This window comes from Ursus americanus, chromosome 3 (genome assembly GCF_024610735.1).
Source record: "Ursus americanus isolate L20-20 chromosome 3, mUrsAme1.1.p, whole genome shotgun sequence".
Lineage (NCBI taxonomy): Eukaryota > Metazoa > Chordata > Mammalia > Carnivora > Ursidae > Ursus > Ursus americanus.
Window position 1 is genome coordinate 49,561,621 of NC_142129.1, and position 21,608 is coordinate 49,583,228.

Sequence of the window (21,608 nt, forward strand, 5' to 3'; positions counted from 1 at the left end):
CATGGTGTTTCATTCTCGTGGCGATTTAGAGACCCTTAGGATGTCAGCTGATTGATTGGTGGACTTGACCTTGAGAAGGAGTTTGAGGGAAGGCTTTGCATTCCAGTACAACGCACCTAGAAGGGAAAGCACAGGAAGGCATTGCACAAGAACCGTATCTGTCGGTTGTTCACTGCCCCGCAGGTCAGCTCATGTCCCCGCACAGGATACCTCTCATGTGGCCAGCCTAAGAGGAGGGTGCTTGCTTGTGCCTGCTTCCGCCCCCCACCCCCAGCATTATGAACGACACCAGATTCTGTTATAAATTTTGTTATATTTTAAATTGTGAAGGTGCTTCAGGCTTGATTCAATATTTCATGTAGACAATGTGAGCTTACTGTTTAACAGGTGCTCAACATGTAGGGAAGCAAAGAGAGGAACAGACCCCAGATTTCCAGAACAAAGACTGAATCGAGCATGCTGAATTGACTGTTCTAAGCTATCCAGATGCTCTACAGTATTCTGTAGTGTGAGTGGAAAGATGGGTCCCATTTGCAAAAGGCTTAAGAAATGTTGTGTGGCTAGTGAACATTGATGAAAGGCGCTCAGCTTCTCCCGCCCCCCGCGCCCCTGCCCCATGAAATGTGCTGGGAAGGAGAGGCACTGAGATTGTTTCTCACTGTTAGAAAGGGGAAGTTGCCATCACTACCTGGGTTCAGTGTTCTGTACCCCACCTCCCTCCCCCCCAAAATAAGAAAAATAATGTCTTTTTGGTGCCCTGAAAAGAGAACTGATAAAAATGCTGACAGCCTCACAGTGGGTGCTTATTTCATGTTTATCTATAGCCTGTCCTTCCTTTGCCTTTTGATTTTCCATTTTTCCTCCCAGAAAAGCCAGACTCTTTCAAAGGCACTGTGCCCTGCCCTGTGGCTTGTTACAGGAAACTCAGGAAATTACTATCACAGATTTTCTTTTGTCAAAATGAGTTTGTAGGTTTCCACGGTATCCAGTTAGGAATCGTTGCTTTTCCTGAATTTTGAGGGAAGTTTGGCTTTTTTTATGCTCTTCTTCTCTCTCCTTCCTGAAAATTAGGATTCTCAGATATTAGAAGTACTGGGCTATAGCTTAACCGCTCAAAAACAGGTAGCTCACTTGATAAATATGATCCTCTTGAAAGCCTCCACCAACTGGCATCAGGACAGATGGACCATTTGCAAATGTTGGGTTTGTTTGTCTCTGGGCCAAAATGAACTTTATTTAAACCAACTTTGTTGTTGTTGTTATTTTCATTTTTAAGTTTTTATTTTAATTCCAGTTAACATACCGTGTTATATTAGTTTCAGGTGTACAATATAGTGATACAAAGATTCCGTATATCACCTTGTGCTCATCATAACAGGTGCATTTCTTTTTTTTTTCAATGTTTTTTTATTATGTTAGTCACCATACAGTACATCCCTGGTTTCTGATGTAAAGTTCGATGATTCATTAGTTGCGTATAACACCCAGTGCACCATGCAATACGTGCCCTCCTTACTACCCATCACCGGTCTATCCCATTCCCCCACCCCCTCCCCTCTGCAGCCCTCAGCCTGTTTCTCAGAGTCCATAGTCTCTCATGCTTAAACCTGCAACTTTTTAAACCAAAGTTGGTTTGGTTGTCTCTAAACCAGAGACAAATTGTTGGCTTTCCAAAATAAACCATAAAGAGAGAAATAAAGGTTTTCTTTTGTTCGCGTCTTTGTAACAAACTGTCTTGGTGACAGAGAAATAATAAAGTTCTTCCCTCCTCCTCCTCAGGTGTACGTGGCAGCCTTTGCTGTGTCGGCATATGCGTCTAGCTACTTCCGAGCTGGGAGCAAGCCCTTTAATCCTGTTCTTGGAGAAACATATGAGTGTATCCGCGAGGACAAAGGCTTCCGGTTTTTTTCAGAACAGGTGGCTATGTACCCTTTTTGTTTGTTGTATACACCCTCTTTATCCGCTTGGACTGGAGGAATCACTTAACAGCCTTCCATTACATGTGCTTTGAAATATTTATTGTCCACCTTTCACTGGCTTTAAAGCAACTGAGATAATTACAGTGCTTTTACACACAAAGAGAAGGAACGATTTCCCTTCCACTGAAACCTGACCACCCCCATAAGCATGAAGGCACTAGCAGTGTGAGCACGCCTTTGACCATAGGCATCAGCAGTGCCCTCTGTGTAAAGCCATAGCGAGACAGATTTTCAAAGTATGAAGCATTTGGCCAAACCGGTTTAAAGGCTTAAAGTGTGCACCCTTACTCATTGACCTTGTCCTTCTAGAGTATGAATGCCCCCCTCAAAATGGGTAGCACCAAATAAAGACATTATTCTTGATTTAATTATGAGGAATCATTCATTCATATATTTATTCATTCAGTCAACAAATATTTCTTGAGCATGTAACTCAAACCCATCGTTGTCCATGGTGCGGGGAGACTGTGGTGGGATGGGGGCTGGAGACATGCCGGTCTTCATCTGATGAATGGACATACTTTATACTTACGTAGCCTGCCTGCCTTGAAGTTCCATGAGATTTTCCCACCTAAGCATTAGCAGATAATAATATTCAAGAAGAAAGAGCAGGGTCTCTGGACCCAGCCTAGGTTCAAATCTCAGCTCTACCTCTTACCAGGTTTGTAACCCCCGGGCGACTTACTTAACCTCTCTGTGCCTCAGTTTCCCCTTTAAAGTGGCAATAATGACAGTGGTACAGACCTCAGATGGCTTTGTGACAATTCAATGAGATACTCTCTACCACGCAGTCAGTGCAGTGTCTGGTACATGGAGGATGAAGTGTTATATGAGTGTTTGCTGTCATGATTGATGCATGACACCGTGATTTGTAATAGTGGGATATTGGGAACGTCCCAAGTATCTGTCAGTAAGGAATTGTTTAGCTAAAATGGGATGCACTGATACCGAAAATAAAAAAGAATCCTCTCACCTCTAGTTAAAACAACTCAACATGTCCACCCTCAGCATATCCCTAAATACCAGCCTGGGAACATTAAACACAATTGCTTCGATATATTTCTCTCCTCCCAGTTCTTAGAAAACTGAAGAAAAATGGGTGGGACGCTAGTATATTTTTTTCTTTCCTGTTATCTTGCTGCCCCCTTTGTCAATGGATTTGCATTTTGGGGGTAGGAAGGGAAACGCAGTGTAGCTGAGAGACTTAGGAGGATGGTGCCGGTCCTCACTGCAAGGACAAGCAGTGTTTTCTGAAACTCTAAGGGAAATGAATATACAATAATCCCAGAGCACATTTTTAGTAGATTTCCAGTTAGAAGCTAAAACAAATTAAATACTGATATTGAGGAAGCGAGAGTTAAATCAGTAGTTAACAGGAAAGGATAATTTGATTCCAATTCAACTGGGTTATTTAAATACTAAAGCTGAAACGGAATGGGAATAAATGAAAATGTAATTTGGTTACCATGGCATTATATGCACTCATGTGAAAAAATAACGGCCCAAAATAGCCCCGACTACAGCAGACCCTCAGGACAGGATGAATGGTGTAAGAAGAGAGTAGTAACATGAGCTTGCGTAAAGCTGAGCTGCTATCCCGTGAGCCCCTGACAGGACAGGGCCGAATTCAGGATCTGCGCGCGCACCTCCGGTGGTGGCACGGAGAGAGGAGGCAGAGCTCCTGGACACGCGTGCGCAAAGACTGAAAGAGGATTACGTAACTCAGGCTTTGGTTCCGTGCAATGGATCCCCAGGAAATAAGCAAGAAAGGGATCTGGTCATTGTTAGTAGTATAGGCTGTGCTGGTGCAATGGAGACCTGCTTTCACACCCTCACCCCACCACTTCCTCTGTGTGTGGCCTTGTATAAGCTACTTAAACTTCCTGAGCCTCAATAGCGTCTTTATCTCTAGAACAGGAATGGTCATGCTTCACTCCTAGGTTGCAGTAAGGCTCAAGTGAAATACTACACTGAGATATAAAATATTCTCACTGAAGACCGTAAATGTTCCCTACGTGGTTATTGCTCTCATCTTGAGAGGCAACTCTTAAAATGCTTTTTACTATGCAGTGTTAACAATAGTAAATAAGGTGTATCTGTTCCACTAATTCAAGTGGTTCGAAGGGGGCAGACTGTCCCTGGTGAGTCTCTGACAGAAAGCCAGCCATGGGGTACCACCCGTCCTGATGGTGATGGGGCCACTTCATCTGCTGGAATTTAGCCTTATGGCCTCAGATAGTTGGTTCTTTGACTACACCCAAGAATGGATGAGTCTGTCAAGGACAGAGTCACCCTAGCTAAGCCTTTAAGAAACTGATGTATAAACTAGAATGCTATTGTATACATTTAGTGTAAAAAATAGACCTGTCCTGGGAACCCGAAGGCCTCGATCACGTGACCAGGCACCCTTTCTCTATAAACAGATTACTCGGGAAATCTGAATTTCATCACCAGGTGAGTGTAGAATGAGAAGGAGAGGCGGCTGTTGAATTCGAGGTGCTCAGCTGCCCGCTGCCCCGGGAGTGGAAGGGGTTTGGGCCAGGGCTGTCCCTTTCCCTGGCTACCAGGAGACACATCAGCTCAACCTCCTGCACACCCTCTCCCAGCCTGGTTTATGCTGACCCGCTGACTCATGGCACATGAAAGCCTTCTAATGTCACACCTGACCAAGAGCCCCGGGCTGTTCACTGTGTTGCCTGCTGGAACCTGCCAGTGTGGCTCTTTCTGCTTCTGGCCCAGGAGAAGTTCTACCTCTCTGGAGATGGCATGACTCTACCAGCATGCATTACGTGCAGGTGACACACTTCAGCTCTCAGAGTGTGAGGCTTGCTTTGCTTTCTTGTACCTCTCTATAGTGAGTCGAGTTCACTGAATGACTAATGCAATAAGCTGGGTAGGACTCCCAAACTAGTATTTTGGGTGGAATTTTATTCTATCAAGGACATTGATGGAACTCCTATATCCAAGTGACTTTTCACTTGGAAGGAAACTAGAGTAACTCAGCTCTTCTATGGAGTTTTCGAGATTTGAAAAGCTACATCTATCATTTACTCCAAGCCTTTAGATGTTGTTGTTCTGCGGTTTGGGTGGGGATGTGGTTGTTCGAAGTGGTCAGTGGCCAAAGACATTGAAGTAATTGCTTCTTCAAGGAGTTTGGCTCCATCACAGCTCTCTCCTCTCTATTGTCTCTCACCTAAAAGACCCCAGAGTGCACTATCAAATGACTCATGCAGTCAGAAACCAGAGAAAGCATTTGCTGTTCAAATTTTCCTCACAACCATCACAGGCTTGTAGAGTCCTTTGTGTTTTTCAAACTTGTGCAGGGTCTTATTTGATCATCAAAATACCCTCTGTGTGGCAGGTGAGGGGAGGATCGGTTAGAGGCAGGGAAACTGAGGCCTGGAGCATTAGCCTCTCCCGATGCACGCTGTTTCACTGCAGTGGCCTCCCTCCCTCCCCTTTCTCGGGGCCTCTTGTAGGTGTAGTTACTGCGCTCAGGGCTGCAAGGGTCATTCCCGGTGGGAAAATAGCATCCTGTATGCTGATCAGACTCTGGGGCTCGGCCTGCCATTGTCACTTAGACCAAACTCGGGTAGGACTTGGTTTCTAGCTCCCGTTGTGGTCTGGGGCGTGGCCTTTGTGAATAAGCAACAGTCAGGAGTAAATCATACACATTCCCGTCCTGTGTTCTCCCCTCTGGCTGTTGCACCTTCTCCAGGGAGGAGTTTGCTTCGTGCCAAGAGCTGTGATTCAGCCTTGGCTGTCTAAATAAGCTCAGAAAAGGGGAAATTCAGAAAGGACTTCCTTTTTCTCCTCAGGGCCTGAGTGTCCTGCTGACAGGTTCTTCCTTGCTTGGTTCTCCTGCCTCCTGGCAGACAGCTAATCGGCTGGTTTGGAGCTTCATCGGGGACTGGGTGGTTCAGAAAACTGATTTCAGTTGGCTTTGCTTCTCTTTTTATACCTTCAGGAAAGGTTTGGTATCTAAAGGATATGCAGTGAAGCTGTGACCTGCAAGAGACCATTCCTGATTATCTGCAGCTTCAGTTGTCACATGACTGTTGGAGTGATTGTAACCATTTATTCCTCCCGGGCCCCTCTCCCAGCCGCGTACCGTTGAGAGTTCATGACGGAAAAGCTAAATGGAGTTATTGGAAGTTACTAAGCCATAAAAGATTCAAATGAAGTCTTTTTTTCCCTTTGCTCCCTGGCCTCAGCGCTCCTTGCTTTTCTGTTACTCATCACGAGAACTCTGAACATACATTATTGGACAGACTTATAAATACCATACATATCACTTCTCTCCCTGCATGCTCACTCACGAAAAAATAGCTCTTTTATCTACTAGTAGGCAGAGTTTATCACTACTGATTAAAGTGGCATCTTAATTAAAGAGGTTATCAGAAGGGAAATTCAGGCAATAGATCAAATACAAGACAGCTAAACCAGTGCTCTCCCCTTCTGGGTCAAGTGGTCACTTAATGTGCGTTTCTGTTTCTGGTTTTGGCAAGAAGCCATGGATTTGTCAAACAAAGTGATGAACTCTGAGCATGGGGAAAGAGAAAATAATTGGCTACTGCATTCTCCAGAAAAATCAAGCCAGCATGCTTGGCATCATCCTTAATAGCATTTTCTTAGAATCCATATCCTATTCATCAGCAAATCCTGGGGTCTCCCTTCAGAAGCCTTCCTTCCACAGCCAGCCATTTTCACTGCTTCCCCCACTGGTGCTGACCTCCAAGCCCAAGCCAACGTAATCAATGACTAGGTTCATTGCAGTAGGCTCATTAGCTGGTCTCTTGTTTCCATAGCCAATTCCTCACCCAACAGCCAGAACGATTGCTTCAAAAAAGGAGTTACACCTGATCTACACCCGCCAATGATTTCCCACGTCACTTGGAATAAAATCCTAAGTCCTGGCCATGGCCCCACAAAGTCCCCCAAGATGCTAGCCCAGGAGAGCATGCCTCTCCCACCTCTGCTCATTCAGTGTCAGCCACACGGGCCTTCTGCCTCTCTTAAAACATAAGAGCGTTGGCCAGCCCAGAGCAGTGCCTGTGTCCCCTGACTTGGATGCACTTCTCCCAGTTTCCATGTGGTGAACGTCCTTATTTCTCCTAGCCCCAGACGATTCCATTTTAGAGAGTCCTGCCCCTACCACCCTGTCTGGAATAGCACCCCCACTTACTATCCCCCCATCCTCATGCCTTGCATTCTTCTCAACACCTGTTACTACTGACAATTATGTCCTTATTTCTTTACTATCTATCTCACCCACTTCTACACCAAAATGTCTTGTATCCCCAGTGATTAGGACAGTGCCTGACACATCAGAGGCAATCAGTAAATGATGAACGCCATGGGATTTCTCACCTGGCACTTGTCCTCTTACCTCCAAGCTGCCCTTCGAGGTTGGAGGCGAGTCAAGAACTAGGTAGACTCTATAGTTAGGTCTTTGGACAGCTGCAGAAGTGGTGTATTTCTAAATCTGAAAAAGATGCACTCAGACAAATAGGCAAATATTAAAATGTACGCTTTCCCCATCTGCTTCTCCCCATACCACTCACCTCTTATACAAAGTACATTTGAAGCATAAATAAAAAATGATCAGGTCAGGGTGGAGAAAGTCTTGAGATATACAAATAAATGACAGGAATTCTCAACTACTAAGGGAACTCACTGACTTTGGGCTTGTCCAAAGAAAGATACATATAGATACCCACACAGTAAGAGCTACATATACTAAATTCCTGAATGCTTGGGAATCTGTACCTATTGGAAATTGCTCTTATTTGGGATTGAGAGGAAGAGGCAGAGAGGGATGCTAAAAACCCATCTAAATTGGATTTATCCAATAAGGTGACAGACAGTGTCTACTTCAGGGACGGGTCAATTCAGACTCAAAATCCAATACCTTTCTGGGTTACATCTGGGTTAAGATGTAACAAGAATAGAAACTCAAATCTAACACTAAGGTTAGATTGTGCTCATCGTTCTCTATTCCAGTAGATTTTAGAAAGATTGCCATCAACAAAAATTAAATTATGAACCTTGAATTACACCCTTTCAATGGGCCTTTGAGTTAATCAAAGCCTTAGTATAATCTTTTTCCAATTGGCTGACATCCGCCAACACTGGGGTTTGAAGAGACATTCAGAATTAGATATTAGATTGTTTCCCAGAGTCCATAGAACTGAGGGCTTCAGAGGGGAGAGGGTGGGGGAATGGGATAGGCTGGTGATGGGTAGTAAGGAGGGCACGTGTTGCATGGTGCACTGGGTGTTATACACAAACAATGAATCATGGAACACGACATCAAAAACTAAGGATGCACTGTACGGTGATAACATAATAAAAAATTTAAAAAAATAAAAGAACAACAGTGGACAAAGAAAAAAAAGTTAGATATTAGATTTAGAACATTTCGAAGTCAGAGGGACCCTCAGACCTCATTCTACAATGAAATAAATGAGACTCAGATAAATTGGAAGTTCAGACTCAAAACATTCTTTATCTAAATAACCATGAGATGGGATCTTAATGGTGTGTGGAGGCTTTGGGGAGGACCAGAGCCCACCTTTGAGAGCAGCCATAGACAACTGGGACAAAGAAAAAGCATTGGATTTGAAATCAGAGGACCTTAGTTGAAGTGCCCCCACCATCACTAATTAACTATGTAGCATTGGACAGGTTCTTTGTTTCCTAATTTATAAGCTATTGAAGACATAAGGTCACCTTGATAACTAAATGGAAATACTCATGAAAAATGGCTAAAATTTAGTCCCTGCCCATTTCATACGAGCATAAGGGCCTGTGATTTTAAATGTGTCATCTTTTTGTTCGCAAAGCCAGTGGTATTAACCCTGTTTACAGATGAGGTAACTGAGGCCCAAAGACTTGCTCAAGGCCCTTCAGCCATTAGATGATGTTGCCGAGTTAGGACCTACCTCTCTGGGACTCCAGAAGCACTCCCTCGTTCCCTGACGCTAGTGCAGCCCACAGCAGCTGCTCCAGAAATGTTTCATGAACAAATACCTGTTGTGAGAAAATGTATCAAAGAAAAATAAGACCTCACTTTAATTTTCCTGGGAAGCTTTGTAAACTTCTTAAAAGCAATGTGCACCAAATAAATCACTCCCAAAGGCCCTTTTAAGCCAGAAAAAAAATAAGCAAAATCATTGATATTTGATGTTGAGATTTATTCATCCAGAAAACAGCTTTTGAACCCACGTGAAGGTACTCTGCCAAGCACTGACTCACATATCTGACACGATAGTTTTAAAAGGCCAAAGTTGCCTCTTTATGGGATGTATATATATTTTATGGTATGATAGGGCTGCTTTTATAATTCATGTGGATAGTATATTTATCCCAGTTTTATGGGATTTAAAATCATTACAGAAGAGGTTTATAGCTTGATATACTGTATTTTGCTTTGATGTTTGATGTTTGTAGCCAGATTTGGCCACACCAATAAAATGCCAAATTCTCGATCAAGGCTGTGAACCCTACATTTTTTACTACATTGTTTGTGTGGGAATGAATATGATCTACTTTTAATAATCTACTTTAAAATATGCCTGTGTTCTGGGGGAAGGGGGACATTCCATAGCTCCTCACGTGCTACGCTGTGGGGTAGGCAGCGGGGAGGGAAGGAAGAAGGAGGGCTCAGGTGTTGTCTTCCGTGGTTCAGTTTTATATGATCCCAAGGTTGAATAGGTAACCCCACTGTTTTCACTGAGAGCTGGTGGGGGAGGGAGGGGAAACAGGGATGCAGCGTTTTGTGATATAAAGTATCTTCAAGGAGTTCAATGAAAAAAAGACAAGGCCAGCAGAGGGCTGCATTTTAGGACTTAGGCTTTTAAACCATGTTGGAAGTGAAAATTACCCTGGAAAATCCCCATAGGCACAGAGAGAGGCTACATTCTTTAGGGGCCTGTGGGAACTAAAACCATCCAAAGGGGAGCAAATTTGCATCTCCCACCTCGTATCAGATCTGGCATTTATATTCATTGAGACCTGGAAGATACATGGACTGTTGAAATCCTTGTCTCTACTTTCCTTCGGGTCAGGCTGGTACGGTTGAAATTCTGTCAGTTGAATGTGTATGTGGAATGACTCTAGACTATGCCATCCTATCCTAGATTCTCCAACTAAAGTGCCAGGCACATACAAGTGGTTTTCAGACCATGTTCCTCATTACAGCTGAGGGTCCAGAAGCAAGGCGAGTGGTGGGAGATGTGTCACCTCCCCATGAAAACCACCGATGTAAACCAAAAATGCTGGGTTTTACCTCTGTTTCTTCCCTGTCGGTGTGTTTGGGAAACATTACTGAATTTTTCTGATTTTGGTCTCCTCATGTGTAGAATGAAGGCGTTAGGCTAGGTGCTCTAAATGTAAGATACTTGCTAAGAATCAGCTAATTCAGAGAAATTCTGCTGGCAGCATTAGTCTGGTTTCACTGGTACTGAATTATAATCATGGTACGTATACCACTCACTTGTGTTGAGTTACTAAGATAATGAGGAAACCCAGCTCGGGAGCCATTTTCTCTTCAGCTTCTTCATTAGTGAACAGAACAGAAGTAATGACCCCAGTGACAAGACCCAGGGAAATGTGCAACAGTCTCCAATTACAGGGGATTCTCTTTCCTGGAACAAAATTACATATTTATTCAGGATATTTTTATCTTGACAGAAAATGAATAAAATGTTTTTCTTAGCAGTTGACTAATATTTCTTCAATAATTGCTTGGCTCTTTTTTATAGAAACATTATTCTTTTAAAACATTTATCTTGGACCAGTCTTACATATAGGTGATTTGAAAAGAGGCTGAGTGTTGTGATGCAGAGTTTTCAAAAGAGCAAAACCTGCTGAGCCAAGAGCATTTTTGTGTTGCTCGGAAGTCGCATTTGAAAATATTTATTATTTGATATCTTAATTAAAACATTTGCAGGTACTTTCACAACAGCTCATAGAGATTTTGACATGGGTAGCCAGTGTCGGATGATGTGCTTTAAGAGTGGGCAGCCCTTGTTTGACTCTGCTTTTGTTTTTACATCTTTCAAAACGTGTCTCTGTCCCCAGCATTTGCCTCTTGGGTGTTTTTCCTGTACTTCTGGAGGCTTCCGTGCACTGGATTTCTTCTCAGGCTTCCCGAACTTGAGCAAATTGGGGCTGACTGTATCAGGAGCGCCCTCTTGAGGACCGACTTGTTGAAGGGAAACTCAAGTCTTCATTCACTTAGACACTGCGCACTGTGTTTGTTACCTCTCAAGGCAAGGGCGGAGGAATGGATTTCATGAGATACAAAAGTGAATTAATTTTTTTTGTTTTCTGGCCTTTGTTTCCGTCAGGTCAGCCACCATCCACCTATCTCTGCATGTCACGCGGAGTCTGGAAATTTTGTTTTCTGGCAAGGTAAAGTGCTCATATATTTGGCCTCCGTCGGCTTTTGTAATGCTATAGATCTGTTTTATTCAGGGACTACCTCAAGTGCTCATTAAGATCCCAGGTGGGCCCTGGACTTGTGCCTTGTTGCATGGATCTGCACCACGTGGTGTTCTTGCCTCTCATCCCTGAGGGATTACTGATACTTGTCTACTTCATAATTAAGGATTCTGGAGGATAAGTTAGTTGTTCCCTTGAAAAAGAAAATTTTCCAGCTGTGTCTGGGCCACCACCATTGATTCCTGTAACTTTTTCTCTAATTCCACAGCCACTTGAAATGCGTTGTGTATTTCAAGAGACACTAAATATTTACAGGTATTTTTCAGAGTCTAGACAACAGGGTTCTTTTTTTGTTTTGTTTTGAAAAGTTTTAATTTTATTTCTAAACAGCACATTTTAGATGGCTGACTTTTTTCAGTTTGGGGGTTGTTGTCTATTCAGTTTGTATTTTGGATTTGGGAGGAGGGTGGGTTGTTCTGAAGAATAAGACTGCAAATATTTTCTAAATGGGTTAATCAATTTTGTTAACATATATTTATTCAAAAGGCAGAATATACTATAAAGGAAAATTTGAGCATCCTGGCTTTTCAAGCAATAAGGACACATCAGTTTTTAAAGCGTTTTCTCTGTTAACAGTGATGACACATGATTTACCCCATTGCCTTTAAAAAAAATCTATAAAATTTAAGAGTTTTGAAAAAAATATTAAAAAAAAAAAACCTCCTTCCCCCACCTCAGTCCCCAGCCACCAGTTCCTCTCTCTGGAGGCAATATTACCAGTTTAGGTTACGAATACCATAGTACTTTTTCTGATTCTTGGCCATTAAAGTTTAGAATTGAAGCTTGATTAGAAACATCTCTAACTTTCACTGAACCCCTTTGGGAATAATTCTTATAATATCTCAAACCTTCTAATTGCTAAATGTTATTGACCCTGCAAGCATTTTATTATTATTTTAAGTGATGGATTAGGTAACGGGAAGGATTTTCTCCAAGTAGTTTCTATGGGCTCCTTACTTTACACAACTGTTTTCTCCTTAGCCCCCTTCTTTTCTTCCTCATCAGACTTTTCCTGGGCAGTTCCACCTATTCCCAGAGGCTCGTGACTCCCAAATCTTGCTTTGTAATCCAATCTGACACTTCTCTGCCTTTTAATCAGGTTATTTAGACCATTTACATTTATTATGATTATTGGTATATTTGGATTTAAATGTGGCCTCTTAGTATTTGTTTTCTGTTTGTTGCCTCTGTTCTTTGTTCCCCTTTTTTTCTTTTTCTGCCTTCTTTTGGACTGAGTGCTTTCTAGGACTACATCATATCTCCTTTGTAGACTTACTAGCTATAGCTCCTTGTTTCATTTTTTAGTTATTACTTTAGGGTTTATGCTATGTATCTTTAATATATCATAAGTCTGTCTTCAAGTAGTAGTATGCCACTTCACATATAAGAAACTTATAAAAGTATACTTCCATTTCCCTTCTCCTAACCTTGTGCTATTGTGGATGTAATGTTTTATTTAGGCATGTTATAAACCCCACAACACATCACTACTGATTTAGCTTTAAACAGTTATCTCTTTTTTTTGGTAACAACTTTATTGAGCTATAATTTGTATATCATACAATTCACCTAATTAAAAGGTATAATTTGATGATTTTTAGTATATTCACAAAGTTATCCAGTTGTCATCACAATCAGTTTAAGAACATTTCCATCACTCCAGAGGTGTCTGGGTGGCAGAATCAGTTGAGCATCTGGCTTTTGATTTTGGCTCATATCATGATCTCAGGGTCATGAGATTGAGCCCTGCATTGGGCTCTGTGCTCAGTGTGGGGTATGCTTGAGATTCTCTCTATTCTTCTCCCTCTGCCCCTCCCTCCACTTGAGCGCTATAAATAAATAAATAAATAAATAAAATCTTTTTAAAAAAATTTTTATCATTCAAAAAAACAAAACAAACTAACAAACCCCAAAAAACCCAAAACCCTTTAGCCAATACCTATCCCCACCCCAACTTCCAATTTCCATCAACCTCTTCCATCCTTAGGTAACCCCTTACCTACGTTCTATCTCTATAGATTTGCCTATTCTGGATATTTTATATAAGTGGAATTATGTATATGTGGCTGGGGACTGCCTGGTCCCAGCCCTGCACTCTTCTGGATCATGGCCATGGCCCCCTGCTGGCCTCCCTGCTTTCACCTTTGCTCCCCCATGGTCTATGAATTGTCATGCAGCAGTCAGAGGGATCACCTGTCTCTGCCATCCTTTTTCTATTCCTTTTTTAAATATTATTTCTGTTCTTTTTTTTTTTTTTTAAGATATTTATTTGAGAGAGAGAGAGATCATGAGTGGGGGGGGGATGGGTAGAGGAAGAAGCAGACTCCCTGCTGGGCAGGGAGCCTGACGAGGGACTAGATCCCAGGGATCTAGATCTAGAACCCTGGGATCATGACCTGAGCTGAAGACAGACGCTTGACTGACTGAGCCACCCAGGTGCCCTCTACTCTATTCTTTTTCTATTTCTCTCGCTGTTGGTGCCACCATTTATGCAAGTGAGAAAAATATGAAATCATCTACAAATTCCGTCTTTCAGAATCTGCATCTAATTTGCCAACTAGTTCCATTCTACTTCTTTCATGGTTCTGGGATCATCCCCTTCTACTCTGTCTGCTACTGTCTTAGTTCACTACACCCTCACTTACCTCTTGATCAATTACAGCAGCCTTGTAACTTGTCACCTTGCTTCTCATCTCTTGTGCTCCTGGTCCATTCTCTGTATTACTCCCAATTGTCTTTGCAAAGTCTGTAATCACATGCACTTTCTGTCGAAACAAACATCTTATTTTCCCCCAGTGCATACAAACCAGACTTCTTAGCCTGGCTTCTAGAGCCCACTGTTTTTGTACTCAATCTGTCTCTCTGCTCTTCTCTCTAAACAATCCAAGACCCATAGGACAGAAGCACACCCTGTTCTCTTATACCTCTCTCCCTTTGAACAAGCAGTCTTCTGCCTTATATCACTTTCTCTCTGCCTGGTTATTCGTCAAAGCCCGATCTAAGTGGCCCCTTCAGACAGGCCTCTTCTGATGCTTTCCCCAAGAGTGCTGCCCATTCCTGCTTCTCTGGCTCCATTTCATCTTACAGCATACTCAGTTACAGCCCATGCCTCTCTCTCTGTTTGAGCATTACTTGTTTTCACTTTTGTCTGCCTTTCATACCGTGAGTTCTTCCAAGAGAGGGACTTTATCTTATAATTTTAGTTTTCCTGATCCTGTTCCAGATACTCAGTTGGTACTTCTATTGAATGAAAAGTTATCCTATAATGTAATGGATTTTGTTATGAAGAGATTGTTCTATATAGTGATTATTTATCCAGCCTAAGAATTCTTTGATCTGTGTAGCTCTCCTGCTAAATATGCACTAATTGGTATTTCATTTCAGATGTGAGATGGAAAAACAAATTCTGGGGCAAATCCATGGAAATCGTTCCCATTGGCACAACCCATGTGACTCTGCCAGCGTAAGTTCTTTGTGGTTAGGAACGGTTAGGAAGAATTTAGGGCCCAGATACAGCTTTAGGAATGGGATCCCCTTCCTAATATGGATGGTGTTGAGTATATGTTTCTTTTTTTTCTTTTAATTGGTTTGACAGTAAGTTCAAATGTAGCTCATTTTGACAAGCTCACATTTTCTTTCCTTCAAATGAGAATGCTACCTGGAAACCAAAGTTCCCTGAACAGAAGCTTTGTAAAAACTCATTTCACTTTCTAAGAAAATTAAGAATGGTAGTTTTGCTTTAACATTGTTGTCCTACCTCACTGTCAAAATTCCTTTTAAGAAAAATAGGATCTTGATCCTACAGGGATTATTGATCCCCATTTATAAAGCAAGATGCCTGCGAGGGTGGCTTCCGGGGTGGGGCCAACAGGACTCAGGGACTCGCTCTGCCGCTTACTAACTGCAAATCCTTGGGCAGGTTACTTACCCTTCCTGATCACTAGTTCCCTCATCTGTAAAGTGGGAATAATAAACCACCTACTTTGCAGGGCTGTTGTGAAGATTAAACAGATAATATATATAAAGTACTGAAAAAAGTACTTGGCACAGAGTCTATGCAATGTGAAGTGTTTGGTCTTATTACCATTATCCTCATCATGAGTCTGTAAGTAGTGCCTGAATACTTTCTCATCATAAAAAGGTTTCAGATATGTGTGTCTTAAGATTTATATATAAGATAGGTATGTGTCTCCGCATATACATATATACATGTATACCTGTGTACACATATACATGTATGTATGTGTGTGTGGAGAGAGGGAGCAGCTTGTGAGATCCCCACCCCTTCCCCATTGCCTCTTCCCTTTTCTAGTCCGATGGCTTAGACAAGTCACCTCTGGCTCTCAGTTTTCTTCTCTGTCAAAGGAGAAGGTGGGTTTTTCCAGATCCCCAGCTTCTAGTGAAGCCCCTGGCAGCTTCCAGAGTGCCCGACTCTGACCGCCGTGGCCCTCTGTGGCCTGCGTGTCTCCTCGGAGAGGGCAAGCGCGGAATGCCCAGCACGGCTTAGGCACTCAGTCAGTGTTGGTTCCGTAAATGAAGGAATGAGTAATTCATCCTGTGACTAATTTTTTTTAAATAGCAGTATTTGTTTGCATTTGCTGCTGGCTCTTCTGGGAATTGTGAACGTCACTGTTTCCTCCTTTTTAGCTTCGGAGATCATTTTGAGTGGAACAAAGTGACCTCTTGCATCCATAACATCTTAAGTGGGCAGCGATGGATTGAGCACTACGGAGAGATTGTCATCAAGAACCTGAATGATGACTCCTGCCACTGCAAAGTGAATTTTATAAAGGTAACCCAGGTGGCCCTGCAAGCTCAACCCTGGAGACACCTTGGCCAAACTGGGGCCCCAGGGCACAGGGTATCTCAGGGAACTTTTTACCTTCTCCTTTGTGCCATTGGGCAAGCAATGCCAGGAGCTCCCGGTGTCCCTCCTCCCAACCTCTGTCACCTGGAGCAGGGCCACGGCCCCTCCAGCCTCCCTCCTTCCACTCGTACTCCACTATGGTCTGTCCTCAAGGCAGCAGCCAGAGGGACCCTTTTAAAACATAACTCATCGTGCTACAATATGGGTGGACCTTGAAGACAGTATGCTCGGTGTAATAAGCCAGACACAAAAGGACAAAGATTGTATGACTCCACTCGTGAGGTACCTAGAGCCGTCAAACTCACAGACACACAAAGTAGAATGGTGATGCCAGGGGCTGGCGGGTTGGGGAATGGGAGTTAGTGTCTAATGGACACACAATTTCAGTGTGGAAGCTGAAAACAGTCTGGAAATAATATAATGGCAGTGGTCGCACAGCATGATGAATGTGCTTAATGACACTGAACTGTATGCTTAGAAATGGCTAAAGTGGTACATTTTGTTATGTATATTTTACTAGAATTTTAAAAAAGAAAGTCATGCTGTATATCACAAAAATCCCCCAACAACTTCCAGCTTTCCCAGTATAAAAGCCCGTCTCCTGACAATGGCCCCCAAGGCCCTGTGCGGTATGCACTGCCCACCCACCCCTTATGTTCACACACGTGCACATACACGCACATCTGCATGTATGCACACATGTGAACACAGACTTCTACACATGGCTGTAGGTGCATACACGCGCGTGCACGCGCACACCCACTCCTTTCGCTCCAATCTCAGCTCCCACCACCCCCTCCTCCCCTTCCCTTCCCCACCATCCTCTCACCACACTGGCTTTTCTCTCTCTGCCTCCTTTTGCTTGGGCCCCTCTCCCCAGATCCTTCCATTATTAGCCCTGCCTTGTTAGTCACTTTCTGTCATATCCCATTTTCTTCAAAGTGTTTATTCCCACCCATAGTTAACTTGCTCACTGTTGGTTTACTTGGGTATTTTCATTTTCTGTTCCCCACACCCTCCTCAGCATCCCTGACTCCAGAAAAGCAAAAGCCTGATCTAATCTTGCTCAGTGTTGTAGGCTGATATCTGGAAAGGCTCATGAACATTCATAGGGTAAATGAACAGATTGGCCAAAGGCGAAAGCATGGAATAGTCTGCTTACCTTTCCAAGTGCTTTCATTCCCTTAGATTCCTCTTGCCCTTAAAAATTTCATGTATTTAGAATGGTCTTAAAGGAATATTTGCATTTAATTGAGATCGAAATCCTAAGCAGAGAGATCAGGCTCTAATTGTGGAACTTCGTACGGTACCTCTCTGCACCACCTGGGGGACATTCTGGAGAGGTGGGTTGGGGTCTGTCTTTCACCTGTACTTCAGACTGCGATGTAGGCAGATAAAAAGCTGATAGTGTTTGGGGTGAAATAAAAATGAACCTGCCTCAAAAACTTCAGGTAGGCTGTCTGCAAAAAGAAGCAAAAGGCAACCTGGAGTAGGGATATATGCCCCCCGACCCCCAGCCAGGTGAGAGCACCTGCTTCTCAGCATCTCCCCCAAGGAAATGTGCTCGAGTCCCATTTGTACCCTCCCCCTGGTACGCACACACTTGGGGCCAGAGAATCGATTTCTGTGACTCTGAGAGAGGAGGGAATGAGAACACCGGATGGGCCTCTGGTGTTGAAAGAGAATCTGAAAGCAGATGCAGCCCTTCCCAGTGGAGCGTGACCGCCTTCCTCTGTGGCGTTCCACCATATTGACAGCGATGGATTTGTCAGCAAATATCTGTAACAGAAAATCTGACTCCTGCTTCAGAACAATGTTAAGAGCCTAGACAGTATTTGTTTCCCTTTTCCTCCATTTTTACATGAGTGGAGACCTCAGGTTTACGTTTCCGATGCAGCTCTGTGATGCTGCTGTCTTCTGTCCTTCCTCCCATCTTCCCCATAGCCACAGAATGGGGAAACCACACCGCAGGAATATGGCCGGGAAATGCCTTCCATCCTTTCGTAGAGATTTTTTTTAGAGCAGCCAGGTAATTGGGAGACTTGGGGAAAATCCACTCTAGGGAGTGAGACGCCCTCTGCTGGCCAGCTTGCAGTACTGTATAAAACCCACACGGCTGAGCAGGGCTGAACTGCTCTCAGATCAGGACCAATCCGCAGGGGAAATAAGGGTTGCATAACGTTCCAGTGGATTGGATGAACAAATCTAGTTTAGGGGAGAAATGATAGGAGAAATGGAAAATTGGTTGCTTTACAAAGGAGCCTCCTTTGTTGGTTTACAAAAGACTGTTTAGTTCCTGTCGGGAAAAAAATATATGAGTTACTTTTCTCTGAAATTGCAATAGTCAGAGCCACGGTGATGTCCGGGGAACGGCTATTCCAGAGGAGGGGCCTTAGGAGCTAAGCACAGTACTGGGCCAATGTGTGAGACCCGAGCCTTTCCTTCTGATGTTGTATGCAGCAAAAGTAGGGGGAAAGACCTGTATCTTTCACAAATGTTGACTGTTGCATTGCAAACTATAGATAAAGCGTTAGATGTTCATTTTTGTGAAGTAATTAAATGTATGATTTTTAAAAAAGCCAGAACCCAGAACTGGCAAACTATATGCAATGTAAAATCATTCATATGGGTTTTTTCTCTTTACTTTTTTTTTCCCTCTCAATATCTGTAACAAGTTGACTCCAAAAATGAGATAACTCCCATTTGAATCCTAGGCGAAATACTGGAGCACTAATGCCCGTGAGATTGAAGGTACAGTGTTTGACAAGAATGGAAAAGCGGTGCACCGGCTCTTCGGGAAATGGCACGAAAGCATCTACTGCGGAGGCTCTTCTTCGTCCGCTTGTGTCTGGAGAGCGAGTCAGTATCCCAGTGAATCAGTCTCAGACAAGCGGGGGGGTGGCCAGAGGAACTGCAGGTGGGCTGGCATCAGGGTCCGCCATCCAGGGTCTCCAACCTCTACCTGCCTGGAACTCTGTTCGAGCGACCAGCCCTTCTTTCATTCACCAGTCCTGTCTCACACTCATCCTCATGCTTACCAACAACACCTCAGTCGGTCTGCTAGGTCCTGGGTTCTTAATCCTGGAACAAAGCCATTGCTAATCCACAGTCACGCTCTCCGAGGAAATCTTCCAGGCTACACACAGCATTCCTGTGCCTGTCCTGGGCACTGAGGAGGAGTGTCAGTGAAGTACAAGAGGTCATTCTAGACTAAGAATGAATAAAGAGAAAACTGTTACTAGACAAGAAGAGTGACCTGGGGTTCTATAAAAGTTAAGGGTCTTCCAGATTCACCCAATACCCTTAGCCACTCTGCTCTCTCCTGTAATTGAACTGTGGAGAGAAGGGCTAGGGAAGCAAAACCTTCATAACATGTTCCCCCAAACATTTTAAGACTTTTGTCCATCTTCTAATCTGGTAAGTGTATTTCTATGTCTTGGCCATATTATAAATTATTGTTCTGAGATATCACCACTGGTATGCTTTAGGCTGATCAAAATAAGACCCCAAAAATCCATTCTAATAGTAATTTAAACCATTAGGATGTGTGCTGTTACTTAGCAAGTAAAGGTTTGGGTGGCCCCACAGTTGTTATACAGGCAACTTACCTGTGTCAAAAGCACAGACCCCTGACGACACATTCCTCCACTCCCAATATGGTTCCCTCACGGATGTAAAACATTTATCATAATTCAATATTGTATTCCCGTGTGACAGGTCACTAAGCAGGGGAGAAGCAAGGACAATAGAGCTGTCCTCTTTTGTGCTTCTCTTTTTTCAGGAATGAAATATTTACTAGGATTCCCCAGCAAATGTGTCATTAAGATTTGTCAGCCTCAAGTGGGTCCAGACCCATCCTTGAACCAGTCAAGGGCACCTGGGTAGGCAGAAGAAATTCAGATGGGCTGAGATTCACCCCCTAGGGTGGACACAATGCCACATGAACAGATCAGTTTTCCATTAGCAAGTAAGGGAAATAACTGTAGGGTAAGCAACCAACAGCGTCTCTTTGACCGCGTGGTTGCCATATATCGTCCACTGTCACATAGGTGGCCATGAAGCCGGAATGAATTGGCTCCAGTGGCCACCTTCCCAGCTTTAGAAGTTCAGAGAGACACTCACTGTCCTTTGCTTAAAGTATGTGTCAGTGATGAGATGTTAAAGTAGCACCTTGAGAGAGCACACAGTATGAGCTGTTACGCTTGTTGTTGCTCACTGACTTTGTGTTTCTGCCTTGGCCATGAGCATCCTTGGCCCATCTCCAAGAAGAACCACTGTCTTTACTCCAGTGGTTGGGAGACTGGGCTGGTTTTTTGAAGGCACAGTAGGAAGCTTTGCTGCTATTTTCATGACCAGGATACAGGGAGGATTAGCTTAAAATTAGACAGGAAGGACTCCTGAAGCTTAGAAAACTGGGTTTGCAGAACAGTTTGTGGAAAGCATTTGTATTTGTATGTGAGAGCAACTCCTGCTAAGGCTAGGAGTGGATTCTATTAGCCTACATTTGATTTACCCACTGTGTAAACTTGGTATTTTTAGCTTGATTTTTAGCTGGGATTCAAGTTAGGGCAATACACTTGGATAGACCACTTGGGCCGCTATAACAAATACCACCGATTGGGTGGTTTAAACAACAGAGGTGTGTTTTCTTACACTTCTAGAGGCTGGGAAATCAAAGATCAAGGTGCTGGCAAATTTGGGTTCTGGTGAGAGAGGCTTCTTGACCTGCAGACAGCTGGCAGATCAGGGCCACACCCTTTCGCCCTTATTTAACCTTAATTCCTTTCTTACGCTCCTTCTCCAAATACAGCCATACTAAGGAGTAGGGCTTCAGCATATGAATTTTGGAAGGATACAAACCTTTGGTCTGTGACACTGCCCCTGCCCCCCCAAACTACACCCCTCTTACGTGTAAAATATTTATTCCATCCTAATAGCCCCAAAACTCTTAAGTCATTCCAGCATCAACTCTAAAGTCTAAAATCCAGACTCAGCTAAATATCATCTAAATCAGGTATGGGTAAGACTTGAGGTACAATTCATCTTCTCCAGCTGCGAACCCATGAAACCAAAATGTGCTTCTAAATACAATGGTGGGGTACGCATAGGATAGACGTTCCCATTCCAAAAGGAGAAATAGTAAAGAAGAAAGAGGTGATGGGTACCAGGTAAGTCCAAAACCTAGTAAAGCAAATGCCGTTAGATCCTAAGACAGCAGATGATAATTTTTGGCTCGATGCCCAGCCCTCTGGATC

The 21,608-nt window shown here is 43.4% G+C and overlaps 1 protein-coding gene across 4 annotated transcripts in view; it reads left to right on the plus strand.

The window, feature by feature from the left end:
* Positions 1–21,608, plus strand: part of OSBPL3 (oxysterol binding protein like 3) — a 257,656-nt gene that overhangs the window by 225,895 nt on the left and 10,153 nt on the right. For all 4 annotated transcript variants that reach the window (XM_087860961.1, XM_045793008.2, XM_045793012.2 and 1 more), the window contains 5 exons: positions 1,780–1,917; positions 11,333–11,396; positions 14,871–14,949; positions 16,134–16,278; positions 19,068–19,212. In XM_087860961.1, the coding sequence (XP_087717087.1) occupies positions 1,780–1,917; positions 11,333–11,396; positions 14,871–14,949; positions 16,134–16,278; positions 19,068–19,212 (571 nt within the window). The remainder of the gene's footprint in view (positions 1–1,779; positions 1,918–11,332; positions 11,397–14,870; positions 14,950–16,133; positions 16,279–19,067; positions 19,213–21,608) is intronic.